Source organism: Desmodus rotundus, chromosome 1 (assembly GCF_022682495.2).
Source record: "Desmodus rotundus isolate HL8 chromosome 1, HLdesRot8A.1, whole genome shotgun sequence".
Taxonomy (NCBI): Eukaryota; Metazoa; Chordata; class Mammalia; order Chiroptera; family Phyllostomidae; genus Desmodus; species Desmodus rotundus.
The window spans coordinates 32,308,009-32,323,928 of record NC_071387.1 but is presented as its reverse complement, the minus strand read 5'-3'; the positions used below and the strand labels follow the sequence as shown (position 1 = coordinate 32,323,928).

Below are 15,920 nucleotides of genomic sequence, written 5' to 3'. Positions count from 1 at the left end.
TTGCCTGCCTGCCTCTCACTCATTTACTCACTTCCTGTTCCCTTCTTTCCCTTCCTTCCTGCCCCCCTCTTCCTCATTCATCCATTTGGTACCTCCTCCCTGTTTGCTCCTCTGGGAGCTGAGGATGCCTAAGGGCTTGGTCTCTGGAGTTCCTTGTGGGGAGATGGACCGCAGCCACAGGCGAAGCATGGCTGTGCAGTATGCTATGGGCTACAGAGGGCTCATGGGGTCACTTGAGGAGGGGCACTCAGATTGTCTGGGATGGGGAGCAGGGCCAAGAGGGCCAGGGAGGTCTTTCTAGAGGAAGCAATACTTGAGCTGAGTTGCGAGGGATGAGAAAGTATGAGTTAGATAAAGAAGGATACGGAGGGGTCACAGGTACAATGACACAGGGGCATCAAGCAGAGTGGCCTGATGAGAAACAGCACATTATCTGGAGCTCAGTGTGAGAGACAGGGAGAGGGAGCAGGACCTGCAAAAAGCACAGGCACCCAGTCCTGAGTGTGCTTCTCTGGGAAGTAAGAAGCTTGGACTTTGTAGGTGGGTGGCTTCAAGTGAAGTGTTTGTATGGAAGACCAATGTGTTAAAAAGATGAAAGTGGAACCGTGCTGGAGCATGTGTCCTGCTTGTTTGAGGGTCCCCTGTTATCACTCCCTCTGTCCCCTGAGGTACTTTCCCCAGGCTCCTAAGATTTTCCCCCGGCATAGTTTGAAAATCACTGCCCAGCCATCAGAGGGTCTGGGGCAGAGGAGTAACGCAGTCATGTTTGTGTCTTGGAGATTTCCTCTGGCTGTAGCATGAGAAATCCTGAAGCCTGGGCTAGGGCAGAGGCAGTGAAGAGACAGATGAGAAGATAGGGTCCAGAGCTGTTGAAACATTAAAACCAACAGAAGGAAACAACGGATTTCATATGGGAAAAGGAAGAATTGATGATGTTTCCTGGGACTCTATTTGGGGCACCCAGTAGGGTATCCACGGAAGTGGGAAATGCAGAAGAGGAACAGGTTTGGCCAGAAGTTAATACAGGATGCCAGGGGAGGTGTCCTATAGGCAGTTGGCTTGAAGGAGTTTGAAGGAGAACCAGGCTGGTGAATGAGATACGAGACATCAGAATCTAGGTCCTTCTCAAAGGGACAGTGTCTCAGGGAACTAAGGAGGTTATTTTGGATCCCAAATGCCAGGCTGGGGCAGGTAGATTTTGTTCTGTGGGCAGCAGGGAGCCATGGAAGGTTTTGGAGCCAGGGAGCAAATTCTGTTCAAAGAGGGCTGAGTTCCTGTCTCATGACACAGGCTGCTTCCCAGGGAGCCCGCCTGAGTAGCCCGCCCTGTTCAGGCCCCGAGGTGAAGCCACAACCCGCAACACTTTGCTGGATGTGTGTGTTTGTGTGTTCTGTGCAACACCGGGAGGTGGCAAGAAAGATCCATGAGCACAAATTGGGGTCGAGCAGGTCTGCTCTAATCAGATGAGCCAGGAGAGAAAGGGTCTGTTGAGCAGGCTTCATCTCCTCCCTCCCTCCTGCTCCCTGGGCATTATTCATTCTCTTAACCGCACTTACCACCCGCACCCCCCCACACTTCATTTCTACCCTCCCACCTCTACCCCAGGAGCATGTGTGTGACTTGCGCGTGCACACACACACACACACACACTGACTTGCGGATGCACACACCACCCCCCATTGGGCATCAGGCTGCTAAGTGGGGTGTGAAATACAATTTCCATGCATGCTGGTGGCTGCTCATTAAACACTTCCCTTAGCAGTTCCCTAGCGCCTCTTACAGCCTGGCCTTTGACACCCCTGTCCCCTCCCCCCTTTAAAGGGACCACCTTTACACAGAAGGGGAAGTGGTCTCAGTATCAGGTCAGTTCTGACTCGTGTCTCACAGGCCCTGTGGTGGTCTAGGCCCCTCAGTGAAAGTGCAGAAAAGCAGCTCTGATCCAGCGGGCCTGGGTGGTCGCTGGGGAGGGGCGACCCTTTCCTTCTCCCCCCCCTTCAACAGCTATGGTGACAGTTGTGGTTACAGGCAGTGGCACTGGGTTTCTGTCCTCCCTCACTGGGCCTCTGCTTGTGATGGGAAGGGACTGTGGTCCTAGCATGGAAGTCTGGAGGGAGCAGGAGGATGGAGAGCTCTAGGCACCCAGCCCCTCCCCAGCTCTCCGGGACAGGGCTTGGCCCGGCCTCCACATCTGGCAACAGAAACTCGAGCCTCAAGCGTGTCATCTTCATAAGACAACAGCTCTGTCTCTAAAACACTTTCCCATATGTTTGCGCCTGGCCCTAAGAAGATGGGTGGGGCAGGATTATTAACCCCAATTTGTAGATGGAGAAATGCAGCTCAAATCTGAGATTTGAAAGGAAGATTCTGGGAGCAGGAACTAGTGGTAAAGTGAAGGTGGGAACAGAGGAAAGATTGCGTAGGAAAAGGCTAAGCTTGGAGGAAGAGACTGGGGAGGGAGCAAGCAGGGAAAAGCCAGCTGCAGAACATGTGTACCCCAGTTCCTAGGATGATAGTGATAATGAGGACATTAGCTAACATTTATTGAACACTTAATGTATGCAATGTTCTGACCTAAGGGCTTCCCATTTATTATCTCATTTTTTCTTACAACAAACCTGTGCCATTCGGTTCCTGTTCTATAAATGAGGAAACTGGTCGGTGGGCCCCGTCCTTTCCAGGCCCCATCTGTGTAAAGATGCTGAACCCAACCCAGGGAGGAGTTGGCCACCTGCACTGACTAGCCAGTGGATTAGGGCAGTGACCTGACTTGGCACTGTTGTCCCAGGATAGTCAGGGCCAGGGGGATAGGAGAGACAGGTTTGGGTAGGAGAGAGAAAGGGAGGGAAGGAGGGAGGGTCAATCAAGGGACTCTGGGAAATGGGCTTCCAGAACTTGCTTCTGAACCTCAGATGGGTCCTTGAGGGAGCTGTGCTCAGCTTACAGGCCTAATGCAACACCACAGCAGTGTCCCGGAGCTCACAGTTCGGGATGTTTCAGGTCAAGTGGCAGAAGGATGACATGGACAACAACCTTAACTTCTTCTCTGTGTCATCTGATGGCAGGATCGTGTCTTGGACGCTGGTGAAGGTGCCTGTTTCCCACAAAGGGTCATGCAGGGGTGGATGGGGAGCTGGGGAAGCTGAAGGGAAAAGGGATCTCCCCCAACTCTGCTGATACAGCCCAGTCCATGTGCCCTCCCCATCCCCTCTGTGACTGCAGAGCGAGCTGGTTCACACAGATGTCATCAAGCTGAAGGTGGAGGGCAGCACCACGGAAGGTCTAGAGGGGCTACAGATACACACAGTGGGTAGGAGCCTCAGCTCACTTGCATCCAGGCCTGGCCACAGCACTCAGGCCTCACGAGGGTCAGAGATGGTAGCCCTCCCCGGTACTGAGTATTCCCTCCTCCACTTGTGCTGGGCCCAAGGCTGGAGGTAATGGGAAAGTCTGGCCCTGGCTGCCTAGGCTTGGCCCTTTGCAGACCCTCCCCCGTGCAGGTTCCATCCCCGTTTGCAGACCCTGTTCCTGTTTATGCAGATCAAGTGCTGTTATGCAGATCCAACCCTGTTTATGTAGATCAGGCCCCTGTTTACCCAGATTCTGTCTCTGTGTACTCAATCCCTACCTTGTTTATGCAGACTGCATCCCTGTTTGCACAGACCACGTCCCTGTTTGTAGACCCTGTCCCTGTTTACCCTGACCCTGACCCTGTTAAACTCAATCCCAGCCTTGTTTACCCAGGCCCCCATTCCTGTCTGCAGAAGCCCTGGCCCTTTGCAGAGTCCCAGTAGCCTGGGACCAGCAGCAAGCCGGAGGGCTGGTTTCCGTTTGCTTAGCTGGTTACACAGCCTTCTCAGGGGCTGGGCTCGGGCTATCCCCTGGGGCCTGCTATGGAGGGGAGGTGCTGGGAGCCGCCTGCCCAGGATCCTGCTATGGTTTCTCCCTCTTCTCCCAAGGCTGTGGCACTGCTTTTGACTTCCATAAAGAGATCGACTACATGTTCCTAGTGGGCACAGAGGAGGGAAAGATCTACAAGGTGAGGCCCTGTGCCAGCTCCTTACAGGGTAGCTTAAACCTGAGTACCCCGGGAGCTTATCGTTCTCAGCAGACCCTGTTCCAACAAACCTTAGTGCTCATCAGTTCTAGAAGGCTTCTTGGGGGAAGAGAGTGTATTTCTTGAACTGCCTGGGTGGCAGAAAGAGGGGCTAACTGCAGGAAAGGGAAGAAATAATCTAGAGCAGCGGTCCCCAACCTTTTTGGCACCAGCGACCAGTTTCGTGGAAGACAATTTTTCCATGGACAGGGTGGGTGGGGGCGGAGAGAGATTGCTTGGGACGATTCAGGCACATTACATTCATTCAAGCTCACCTCCTGCTTTGGGGTCCGGTTCCTAACAGGCCCTGACGATACTGGTCCTCAGCCCAGAGGTTGGGGATCCCTGATTTAAAGGGTGCCTTTAGCCTAGCCCAGGATCTTTCCCTCAGGGCCGTCCCTCCCTTCCTGGGAGTGGTGGAGATAGAGGTGGGAGTAGGAGTTGGGGGAGTTGGAACAGTCTGAGATTTCCTGGAGGAGATATGAACTTGAGGTGAGCTTTGAAGGCCAAGAAACAAGAAAAATTTATCTCCAAATATCAGGTACATCCTAGCTGGCAGGATGGAACTTCATGGCCACTTTCTGCCAGGTCTCAGTGTCAGTGGGTGAACATCCTTCTGAACCTCTCCATCCACCCAGAAATAGCTCTACTGCAAGCTTTTTGTAGACTCATAGACACAGAATGTTAATTACAGGCAGCCTCCTGGGAGCCCCTGAGGCCCAGCTAAAGCTGGTCTGAATGCAAAAGAGGTTCCCACCTCCTCTCCACCCCTCCCAGTGGTGGCCCAGGGAATGAAACTAGTCAGTCACACTGCCTCCAGGAGGGAGAACGTAGGAGCATGCTGGTCAGGGCCAGAAACGGAATGGCAAATCACGAGACTGAGATTTGCTCCTGTCTCTGCACCTGCTCTTTACCTGGGCAAGGTGAGAGATTTAGCAATGTTGCCAGGATTCTGTCTGTGGGCTATGGATGGACCCAGGGCTCTGTCTGTCTGTCCATCAGCCTTGGCCTGGACACAGGCTAACCACACGTCACCCAGGACCCCCAGACCTATTCTGCTTTGGCTCAGAAAGTACAGGCCTTTTCTCCCTGGCATGGAATCCTCTGGGAAGACGACAGCACTTTCCCTCATCCTCCAGGAAGCCTCCCCTGCCCACCCTAACTCCTAGGCCCTTAAGCCCCTCCTTTCTCTCCCATGTGTCATGGGTGAGAAGAGCAGCTAGCAGCCTGGCCCCAGCTTCGCTGTGACTGTGAGGGGGAATGAGAACAGAAGAGAAGTCTCAGCTTCTGATCCTCCAGGGCCCCCAAGGAAGTGGTGGCTGCTGACCTCTTTCACTTCTGACCTCTGATCCCTTACCCGACGCCCAGTGCTCCAAATCCTACTCCAGTCAGTTCCTGGATACCTATGATGCCCACAACATGGCAGTGGATGCTGTGTCCTGGAACCCATACCACTCGAAGGTCTTCATGTCCTGCAGCTCCGACTGGACAGTGAAGATCTGGGACCACACTATCAAGTGAGGGGCCCGCCCTTGGCCCTGCACTCCCTCAGGCCCCACCCTGGGGTGGCCTGTGGGCTCTGGCACTGTGAACTCTCTGTGTCATGAACTTTCCACCCCTCCACCACTGCAGGACCCCAATGTTCATCTATGACCTGAACTCAGCTGTGGGCGATGTGGCCTGGGCGCCATACTCTTCTACTGTGTTTGCAGCAGTCACCATCAATGGGAAGGTGAGTGTCCTCTCCCTACCCTGCCGAGCCGCTGCTAGAGATAGGATGAGGTTTCCCAGGGTCTTCCTCCTGGAGAGCACAGGCCAGGTCGGGGAAGACAGGAGGTAATGACTGTCCGTCTGTGTTTTCAAGGGCCAGGCCACCCAAGGCCCTGTCAAAAGAGGAACTGTTCATCCCATGAGCCCTCGAGGAGAGAATGGGGCAGTTCTTCTGGAAGGAGAGAGCACTCTGGGGGATGAGATGCCATGAGGAGCAGTTATCTTCTCTGAGGCACCTGGGGTGGGAGCTACAGAGTGGCAAGAACCAGCTTGACCTAAGGAAAAACTTATGAGTCAGAGTTGATCTGTAATTAAAATAGTGTCTAAAAGCTGGTGAAGCCCCTTTCCCTGGAAGTGTGCAAGTTGAGTCTGAGAAGGGGAGATGGGAATGGTCTGTTCAACACTGAGAATTGGGAAAAGCCCAGCAAAAAATATTTTGTAAGAAAATTCTGAGCTGCAAACCCATTTTCCTTATGGACTTTGATGTAGAATGTGAGGCACTTACCCAAGGAAAGACTATAGTGATTAACGCGTCCCGCTCAAGTCAGTCAGTCATCTATTTGCCGAACAGGTGTTTCCTGAGGACGAACTGTGGCGTCCAGCTCGAGGCTAGGGTCTGGTGATGCAGGCCCCTGCTCTCATGGAGCTTATATTCTAGGGAAGGGAAAGGGGCAAAAGGCAACAACAATAAAATTCCCATAGTATTAAGTTTAGACAGAAATGAAAAGAGAATGACGTGCACACAGCCCTGACTGATGTGGCTCAGTGGGTTGGGTGTCATCCTGCAAATCCAAAGGTCTCCAGTTAGATTCCTGATCAGGGCACAGGCCTGGGTTGCAGACCAGGTCTCCGGTTGGGGGTGTGTGAGAGGCAACTGATCAATGTTTCTCTCCCTCACTTTCTCCTTCCCTTCCCCTCTCTCTAAAAATACATAAATAAATCTAAAAAAAATAAAAAAGATGAGGTGCATATCAATGTTCGTAGTCGCATTATTCCTAATGGTGGTCAGAAGGTGGGAGGAACCCAAGTGCTCATCAGTTAATGACTAGATGAATAAAATGTATGTCCAAAAGGACTGTTATTTAGCAATAACAAGGAATAAAGTACTGACACCTGCTACAACATGGATGAGCCATGAACACATGCTTAGTGTAAGAATCCAGTCACAGAAGACCACACATTATGTGATTCTATTTCTATTTGCCTAAATAGGGAAATCCGTAGAGGCAGAAAGTAGATTTGTGATTGTCTAGGGCTGGAGGGGGTGGTGGGAGAAAACGGGAATGACTGCTCATGGACACAAGGGTTCTTTTCAGGGTGATGAATACGTTCCAAAATCGGTGGTGGTGGTTGCGTAACTGGATATACTAAAAACTAAGAATTGTGTACTTTATATCTCAATAAAGCTGTTTCATTTTTAAAAGAGAGAAAGAGACTGATGTAAAAGAAAAGGATTGGGTGGTCTCTTAGAGTGAGTGGTCAAAAAAGCGCCCTCAGAGAGGTGATACTCGAGCTGAGAGCTGAAGGGGAGGAAAGAGCCAGCCACGTGAAGATGGGTGTCCGTGGTACTCCGCCCGCCCGTGGGAACAGCCAGTGCAGGTGCCCTGAGGTGAGAGTGAGAACCAGATGTCTAAGGAATAGGCAGGAGGGTGTGGCTGGGGTCTGCTGAATAAAGGGGAGAGAATATGAGATGAGAGTGGAGAATCTAGAGCAAGGAATTTGGATTTTAGGGATAGTGCGGAAGGGAACTGTTGGGGGACTTTAGATTTTTTTTATAAAAGATAAGTCTGGCAGCTGCATGGATGATTGTAGTAGAAGGGCAGGAGTAGAAGCAGGAAGTCCAGTTCGGACACTGACACAGTTGTCCAGGCAAAAGTTGCTAATGGTTTGGACCTGAGGCATGGTGACAATAAGAGCAAACAAACATATATGCTGAGCGCTTATATGACAGGCGCTATTTGAATACCTTACATATATTAACTGGTATAAACCCTGACTTTGCTACTTACTAGCAAGTCAGCCTTAAGATCCTCTATCCCTCATTTATAAAATGGAGATAATAATAGAACCTACCTTGCAGGGTGGCTGTGAGGATTCTAATTAGATAATACAACCAGGTACCTTGCTCACCCCGAGTCTAGTACATAGTAAGTGCTCAGTAAATGGTAGCTGCTATTATTGTTAATTCTGCATAGACTTAAATTTTCTCAACTTTTTATTTGCGTTTTCTCAACCACAGGAAAAACATAAAGAGAGACACAAATCCCCTCTTCACTGCCTCCACTTCCAGTGTACCAGGCTTCTACCGTGTTTCCCAAAAGCTGAGGGGTGGTTCCTCTGAAGCCTCATTAACCCCAAGTGTGTTGTCCCTCACCTCTCCAACAGACCCACGTGTTTGACTTGTCCATCAACAAATACGAGGCCATCTGCAATCAGCCTGTGGTGGCCAAAAAGAAGAACAAGATCACCCACGTGAAGTTCAATCCCATCCACCCCATCATCATTGTGGGCGATAACCGTGGGCATGTCACCTGCCTCAAGCTCTCACCCAACTTACGCAAGATGCCGAAGGTATGCTTGAGGAGTTTGGGCTACCAAAAGAAATAGTGTCCACAGTAGTGGGGTCTGGGAGAAATGGGAGGAGTCGGGGGTGGCGCCCATGTTTGTGGCTTGAGAAACCCAGGCTAAGAGTGATGTCATAGCCCAAATGAGGAGCAAAGGAGAAGCAGGTTTGTGGGGAGACAATGAGATCAGATTGTATATGCTGAATCTGAGTTTCCTGCCGGACCCCCCAGGTGGAGACATTCAGTGAGGAAGGAGACCGACTGGGTCTGAAGTCTGGGGGAAGCACTTGGGCACCATTGGCTTATTTGGTGTAGACCAGGTCACCCCAGCTGGGCGCATGGGGCTTAGTTACTGCTTCACTGGCTGGGTTTACATAGGGCTTCAGTTCCAATGGTCCATCAGCTGGGAACTGTGGGTCCACACGGGGAAAAATGAAAGCCTGAGCCGTGAGGAGAACTAGGTCAGCAGCCAGGCAGTCCTCCTTTTGAGCTCTGGTTCTTTTCTGCAATCTCTAATGATCAGGAGACTGCCCAGGGCCCAAGGGCCCAGATACAGGCCACATGATCCAGGGCCATGATCTCAAAGTCCAGGCCTCAGAATTTAGATTCAGAATGAAGAACCCAGGCCTTAGAATCCAGAGGCCAAGGGCCCAACTTAAAAGTCCAGAGCCCAGGAGCCCGGCGTTCGGTTCTGCCCACTTGGTTGCTAAGAGAGGAAATGGAACTTGTTTTGTGCCAAATCCTGGGCTGGGATCGGAGCTGGGCCAGGGCTGGGCCAAGTTGACCTGAAGACTGTACCTCGTAGTTGCAATTTGGGGCATTTACTGCAGTTTGAGTCAAAGGCAGGGGCCTTTCTCAACAACTGACACCCGCCCCTCTGTACCCCTGCCAAGGCAGGGGCCACTGAACCATCCCTCTGGTGCTGGCTTGCATGGCCAGGGAGGCCAGGGCTAGGAGTTTGGCGGGGTCTGTGATTGTAGCCAGCTGGGGGAGGGGGTGGACTTGGCTATAAATACTCAGGAGGCTGCTAAGCGCCTGCAGCTGTGGCCCAGAGACTGTGGTGGGCTGGGGCTGGGGCTGGGGCTGGGGCTGGGGCTGGGGCTGGGGTGGGGTGGAGTGGGGTGGTCGGGTGTGGTCTTAAGTTCTTTGCTGAGCCCAGCTAGTTGGCCTCGAGGAGGGGGAAAAAGGCAGCACAATTAGTGGAACAGATAAAATCTGCTCTTAATTTAGTGAGAGAGAGGCTGAGGCTTGAGCTGGCAGAGCTGGACAGCCCGGTGGGAGGCACGATGGTCACCTCTTGGGGCAGGAGTACAGCCTTCGTGGGTGGGACCTGCTCTGCCCACCCAGACCCAGGGAGGCAAGGATCTCCCACAGTCAGTTTCATTTATTATCCTCTCAGAGCCAAGGTCAGTCATGGCTGGGAGAGCTGGGCTCTGTGTATCTGGTAACCTATGTCACTGAGGACCTGAGGACATGGGCACTTTGGGATTAGAGGGCCTGAGAGGTGACAGCTGAGATGATACTTGGGTGGCTTGGAGGTTCCAGTGAAATTGCCATCGGACCCTCCAGCAGCCAAGTGCTTGGTGCAAACAGAAGTCCCCTGGTCATCACTCCTGGCCTTCCCAAGCAGGCTTGGCCACACAGGCCTAACTCCCAGCCCAGGGCTGGAGCTTATCAAAGGTCAAGGACTATTTAACCCTAACTACTGTATATATACATGGGAAGCTGAAGCTCAGAAAGGCAAGGGACTTGCCCAAAGTGGTATAGGGGGTTAATTACAAAACTGGAACTAAAAGCCAAGTCTGCTACCTCCCAGGGGATGGGATGAAGCCAAGAAGAGAACATGAACTTAATTTGGGAGGGAGAGAAAAAGAGGCATCATTGTCCTCGGCCTCTAGAGTATAGAGGTAAACTGAGTAGTGGGAAAGGCACTGGCAAGGGGAGGGGAGACAGATTTGGGAGCAGGTGCAGGGGTCACACCAGGAGGAAATAAGAGCTCCGCATGGTGTCAGCAGCTGCGATGGGGCCAGGAAGGGGGCTGCTGGCCTTGCACTCTCTCCCACCTCCCAGCCCAAGCCAGATTCAGGCTGGGCTCTCAGCAGGCAAGGCTGGGACAGTGCCAGTGAGCAGTGGGCACAGGTGGCTGAGAGGGCAGGAGCAGAGGGAAGGCAGGAAATGGCAGCTGCCCCAACCTAGCCCACAACCCACTGCCTGGGCAGAAGGGAGGATAGGACTGGTGCTGGTCTGCCAAGGAGCTCTCGGGGCCTGTGAGTGACACACCCCAGTGTTCCAACTCTCTGTATCTCAGGGCCTGGCTTACAAGCTAAAACATTAGAGTGCTCTGTAGGAGGGAGTGAGGGGTCATAAACTCAGAATCTGCTCCTCGGAGGAATGGGCCCAGCCAAGGACCTGTAGAATCTCATAGGAATATCCCATCTGCCCTCCTGGGGCTTCTGACACCCTCCCCCAACTGTGGGTATGTCTGACACAGGCCTGGCTCTAAATGGCACACTGCTACCAACCTGACCTAAAAGTATTAGAGTACCAGGTGAGGGCACTGTGTTTTTTTCACACCCCCTCCCTCACTAATACTTACCTCTTAGCTCCTTGTTAGAACTCAGCCAGGAAACTTCCCGAGGGAAGGGTGGTCCCAACAGTCAGAGGCACCACCTCTCCCCAGGGCTACAGTCCCCCTGGCTTGAAAGGCTTGTTCCTCGGAGGGTCAGTGGGTAGAAACACTCCCTCACTCCTCCCAGCATCAAGACCCTATATCCATTTGAGGTTCAGAGCCAGATCTGGAGGCTCTGCAAGCCTCAGCCAGGCCCTTGTGTCACCTGTCCTGAGTTGGGGGAAAGGTCAGGTAGGAGTGGGGGAGGCAGCGATCTAGAATCTGATAGGGCAGAGTACAGCTGGGGCTCGCTGTGCAGAGGAGGTACTGCTGGGACCCAGAGAGGTGGCCCATCCCTCACTATTCCTCCCTCTGTCCTTCCCTTCTCCCCAGGAAAAGAAAGGGCAGGAAGTGCAGAAGGGTCCAGCTGTGGAGATTGCAAAATTGGACAAACTGCTGAACCTGGTGAGGGAAGTAAAACCCAAGATCTAACCGCCTGGCCTCGGTCCCTGTCCTATTTCTTGAACCCAGAACTTGTAGCCTCTGACCCTGGTAACAAGCCCATCCTTAGCACCCAATATATGACCCCACCCCTGATCAGGTCCCAGCACCTCATCCCAGGACTTGGTCCTCCATCACCATTACCCACTCCTACTTTGCACAAATAAACCTGTCTGGAAGCCCACCACCACCTTGAATTTTGCTACTGCAGGGCCCTCAGGAAGAGGAGAAAATCTCAAGGTATAGCCATACTTCCATTTATTACCCAGCAAACAGTGGGAGGACCAGAGGAGGGGCCCAGCCTGGACACCCTCCCATTATTGCCAAGGATTCCAGTTTGCTTCCCCAACTGAGAGGGCCTAGAGGCACTCAGCCTAGAGAGAGGGTAGACCCAGCCCCTGGCCCTTGGGATGGAGCAGAGTCCAGAAGGCCCAGGCCCTAGCACCAACTCATAAACCCCCACCCTGGGCCTGTCTACCCAGGGCCACCAGAGCCCCTCGTGGAGCCAGGCTGGCTACACTCTGGCCTGCTGGGTCCGGCTCCAGACAGGCTGGACACTGAGTTCTGGAGCCCAGGCTCTGGATGAAGTGGACTTAGGTCCCAGACTCCAGGCTAGGCCAGGGGCCTTCAAGGCTGCAGTAGGTAGCTGCCTTCATGGCTGGGCTTCTGGGGTGGGGGCGCCTTCTCAGGACAGGGGCCAGGGCTGGAGTTGGGACTGGATTCGGAGAGTGAGTCAATGTCGGCAGAGCGGGAGTGGCAGGCCCAGCAGAGAATGACCCAGAGCAGCAGCAGCAAGAATCCTACTAGGCCGTTGCAGACGATGGCGATGAGGGCGCCCTGGGAGATGGCTGCCCCCATGACAGGCAGCAGCCTCAGACCAGCACAGACAGGGGGGCCAACAGCGGGGCCGCCTCAATGGCAAGGCCCATGCCGAGGCAGGACTCCGGTATAGCCAGCCTTCTGAGGAGGCTGTTCTGTCTGCACACTCAATGATTCCTGGGCAGTAGAGATGTCCACCTGCAGTCCTGAGCCTGTGGGGGGTACAGAGTAAAGGAAAGGGTGGTGAGGAGAAGGGATGGGGTAAGGCCTAGGAGGAGAGAAGAGAGCCCCCTCCCACATCTCAGGCTTTCTGACAGAGAACTGAGTCCCAGCAGGCCCAAACCCTCCACAGAGCCAACATCCCATGCTCAGGCCTGGCTCTGGGTACCTGGAGGGGGTGTAGACCCACAGTGGGGAAGCTGGAGTAGGCAGCCTGTATTTCATTCTCCTTAGAACAGGTGGACATGTTCTGGCCCTGCCCACCCAGGTTCCAGCCCTCTAGAGCACTCTGTGAGTGGGTGGGACCCAGGGAGCCCAAGACCTTGGAGGATGGGATTGTAACCAGCTTCAATGTGGCCTGGGCACCTCCCCCCTCTCCGGACTCCAGCCAGCCAGCCCAGGAGACCTCCAGCGACGCCAGCTCACATAGAGGGAACTTTGTGGAGGCCCTGGCAGGTGTGTGTGGGTCTGTGTATCCAAGGCTGTGCACCTAGGTGTGACCTCTCTGTGGGACTGTCTCTCCAGGTCAGGTACATGTCTGCATGTCTCTCAGTTTCCTCGACTGATGTGTGCATCTGCCTTTGTACACCCTCTAATTTGTGTAGCTGACTGTGTGTCCCCATCTCTGAGTGTCTCAGTGTTTCTGTTGTATGTCTCCTTTCTCTCCCAGTCTGTCTCTTTGTATATCTCTGTATCAGCATATGGGTCTCTAGTGTCTCTCCCTCTTTCTTCATGGCTGTATGTCCCTCTGTCCCCATAGACGTGTCTCTTCCTTTCTCCGTGGGGTCTGTCTCTGGGTCTGTGCGTCTCTTTTGTGTCTGTCTTTGTGTCTGTCTTTCTCCCGGTGGTGTCTCCGTGTGGGTCTTTTTACCTCCGTCTCTGAATCTTGCTGATTCCCGGCCCCCGTGTCCGTGGGAGAAGGGCCCCCTTACCTGAGTTGAGCCCGGTGCAAGCCCGCCAGAGGGTCCAGGGCAGTGAGATGCTGGGCGCCGACTGAGGATCAGAAGCCTGCGAGCGGGGGGCGCGGGAGGCGGGCCGGGGCGAAGTCCCCTCCCCCGGCCCTCCCCCTCGGCCACGCAGCCTCCACCGGCCGCTCCCGCCGCGGCGTGACCGGGGCGGCCTCTGCCGCGGGCGGTCTGCGGAGCGGGCACCTCCTCTCCCTGGGGCGGCGCCTCCTCCGTGGCCGGGGCCGCTCGCTCACTTGCTAGGCGGCGCTCGGGCGGCAGCGGCGAACGGTCCGGGCACGCAGTTCGGCTGGGCTCGGCCGCGTTCGGCTGGACTCGGCCAGATTCGGCGGACAGCAAAAACAGCCAATAGTCCCGCCCCTCGGGCTGTCGGCGGCTGGTGGCCTGCGAGGGGCGGAGCCATCCCCCCCACACGCTGCTACTGCCATTCAATTGGCTGGCTACTCCAGCCTCACGTGCCATTGGTCGTGTGCTGGGTGGGGACTGACCCGCCCCTTGTGCAGGCTTGGGGAGGGGGTGGCAGGAGAGCTGAAGGGGCTATTCTGTTTTGATGCTTGCCCATGAAGAAGGGGGCGGGGCGGTGAGGGCCACCTACTTGCCCAGCTTTCTCACACCTGGAAGAGCTGCACACTTAGCATCTGAGAAAGGCCAAAGCCTTTATACCCCTGTATCTGAGGGGACCGCTTCTCCACATTTGGTAGGGGTCTCTGCATTCCCTACATTTGGTAACAGACAACCTCTTCATCTTGAAAATTCCCCATATTCCCTCACGTCCACTCCCACCTGGGTGTGGAGTCTGCTTCTTCCCTAGAGAGGGTCTGTAGTTGGCTCTACATTCCTTGGCCCCAGGAGGTATGAGCAGCTCTGCCAACACAAGTTCTTTGGACACATTTACTGAGTTCCCACCCATATGTATTGGTTGAGGTTTGTACTTTATGCTGCTGTGGGGGAGCCTGGGACAGAGAGGAATAGGGTACCCTGAGGGATGGCTCAGCCCTGGCTAGAATAGGCATGACTCCATCCTAGAAGCTCTCCCAAGGGGAAGATCAGCTTGGTCAGGGGCCTTCAGGTAGGCCTTCCTACCCTACCTCATATTCCTAAGTGTTTCGAACTGGACCCTCTCCTCATCACGTTCTACATGTGTTCCATGAACGCACACCTCCCTGAAGCTGTACCCTGAAGACAATGCTCCCAAATCCAGCCTTAACTTTATGTTTAAAGATTTTATTTATATTTAGAGAGGGGGGAAGCGAGAGAGAAAAAGAGGGAGAGACACAATGATGTGCGAGAGAAACATGGATTGGTTGCCTCTCGCAAGCCCCCACCTGGGAACCTGGCCGGAAACCTAGGCTTGAGCCATGATGGGAACCAGCAGCCCTCCAGAGCCACACCTGTCAGGACCCAGCCTTAACTTACCTTTGGAATTCTAAACTAAGATCCAAGTGCCTACCAGATTCAGAGTGGCTTTGATTCCTGGTTCTGGCACTTACCTAACTTTGTGACTTTGGGCAAGTTACTAATCTCTTCTAGCTTTCTCATCTGTAAAATGGTTATACTAACAGCTACCTCTCAGGGTTGTAATTCACTGATTCACTCACACCAGACCAACCACATTTCAGTAAAAGCCAACTGACACAACCCCAAGGACTACATGGCTAAGGGATCCCTTCCCCCCAATGCCATGAAATTCACAAGAGATCGCTATACATCTAAATGCTGTCTGGAAAATGAGAAAGGGAAGGGTAAAATAATCAGAAAAACAGAGTCATTCCAACCTTCTGAATTACTTAGAGACTGTCTAAAAAAAACTTTTGGACCCTACTGGGTTTACCAGAGTGGATTAATTTTAGTTCTCCTGCCCCTGTTACCCAGCAGGTTGGAGCCATTGTGAGCAAGATCAAATCAGTTCTAGGAAACAGAGGAGACTTGTATCACTGTACATCTGAGTGCATTGTGAGTGAGTTTGCGACCTAGTTGCAGGAGCTCAGATTTTAGCCTGGAAACAGTGGGGAGCCACTGAAGAATTTTGAGCAGAGGAATAATGTGATAATATCCAGAAATTAGAAGGATGATTTGAGCTGCTGGGGGGAAGGAGGCATTGAAAGCATTCGAGTGAAGACAAGGAGTACAGGGACTGACATGATGTAGGGGAGGAGGAGTGGAGGGAACAGGAGAGCATTGAGGACATTTGGGAGTTACAATTGGCGGGACTTAGAGACCTAGACCTACCGGATATGGGGGTAAGAGGAAGAGAAAATCTGGGATAACTCCCAGATTGATGACTAGGAGTACTGTGATGCCTTTTACTAAGATAGGGAACACGTGGGAAGGGGTGAGTTTCATCAGGGGGCTGGAGTTGGGGAGAAGATGAGTTCAGCTTT

General features: G+C 53.3%; 2 protein-coding genes across 5 annotated transcripts in view; one reads left to right on the top strand and one right to left on the bottom strand.

The window, feature by feature from the left end:
• Nucleotides 1-11,714, top strand: part of DNAI1 (dynein axonemal intermediate chain 1) — a 57,516-nt gene extending 45,802 nt beyond the window's left edge. For 2 of the 4 annotated variants that reach the window (XM_053923153.1, XM_024560173.3), the window contains 7 exons: nucleotides 2,998-3,087; nucleotides 3,220-3,307; nucleotides 3,957-4,036; nucleotides 5,462-5,610; nucleotides 5,726-5,825; nucleotides 8,249-8,434; nucleotides 11,429-11,714. In XM_053923153.1, coding sequence (XP_053779128.1) covers nucleotides 2,998-3,087; nucleotides 3,220-3,307; nucleotides 3,957-4,036; nucleotides 5,462-5,610; nucleotides 5,726-5,825; nucleotides 8,249-8,434; nucleotides 11,429-11,527 — 792 coding nt within the window. In that variant the 3' untranslated portion in view covers nucleotides 11,528-11,714. The remainder of the gene's footprint in view (nucleotides 1-2,997; nucleotides 3,088-3,219; nucleotides 3,308-3,956; nucleotides 4,037-5,461; nucleotides 5,611-5,725; nucleotides 5,826-8,248; nucleotides 8,435-11,428) is intronic. The other 2 variants (XM_045195302.2, XM_045195304.2) reach the window with 2 other exon arrangements.
• Nucleotides 11,715-11,786: 72 nt separating this feature from the next.
• On the bottom strand, nucleotides 11,787-13,844 carry ENHO (energy homeostasis associated). Its single transcript, XM_024560184.4, has 2 exons — nucleotides 13,507-13,844; nucleotides 11,787-12,567 (listed from the first exon to the last, which is right to left on the bottom strand). The coding sequence occupies exon 2, from the start codon at nucleotides 12,392-12,394 to the stop codon at nucleotides 12,164-12,166; it is 231 nt and encodes a 76-aa protein (XP_024415952.1). The 5' UTR covers nucleotides 12,395-12,567; nucleotides 13,507-13,844; the 3' UTR covers nucleotides 11,787-12,163.
• Nucleotides 13,845-15,920: the final 2,076 nt, after the last annotated feature.

Bases quoted from the DNA above. Each gene is read 5' to 3' on its own strand.
- ENHO (XM_024560184.4), bottom strand. From the start codon at position 12,394: ATGGGGGCAGCCATCTCCCAGGGCGCCCTCATCGCCATCGTCTGCAAC.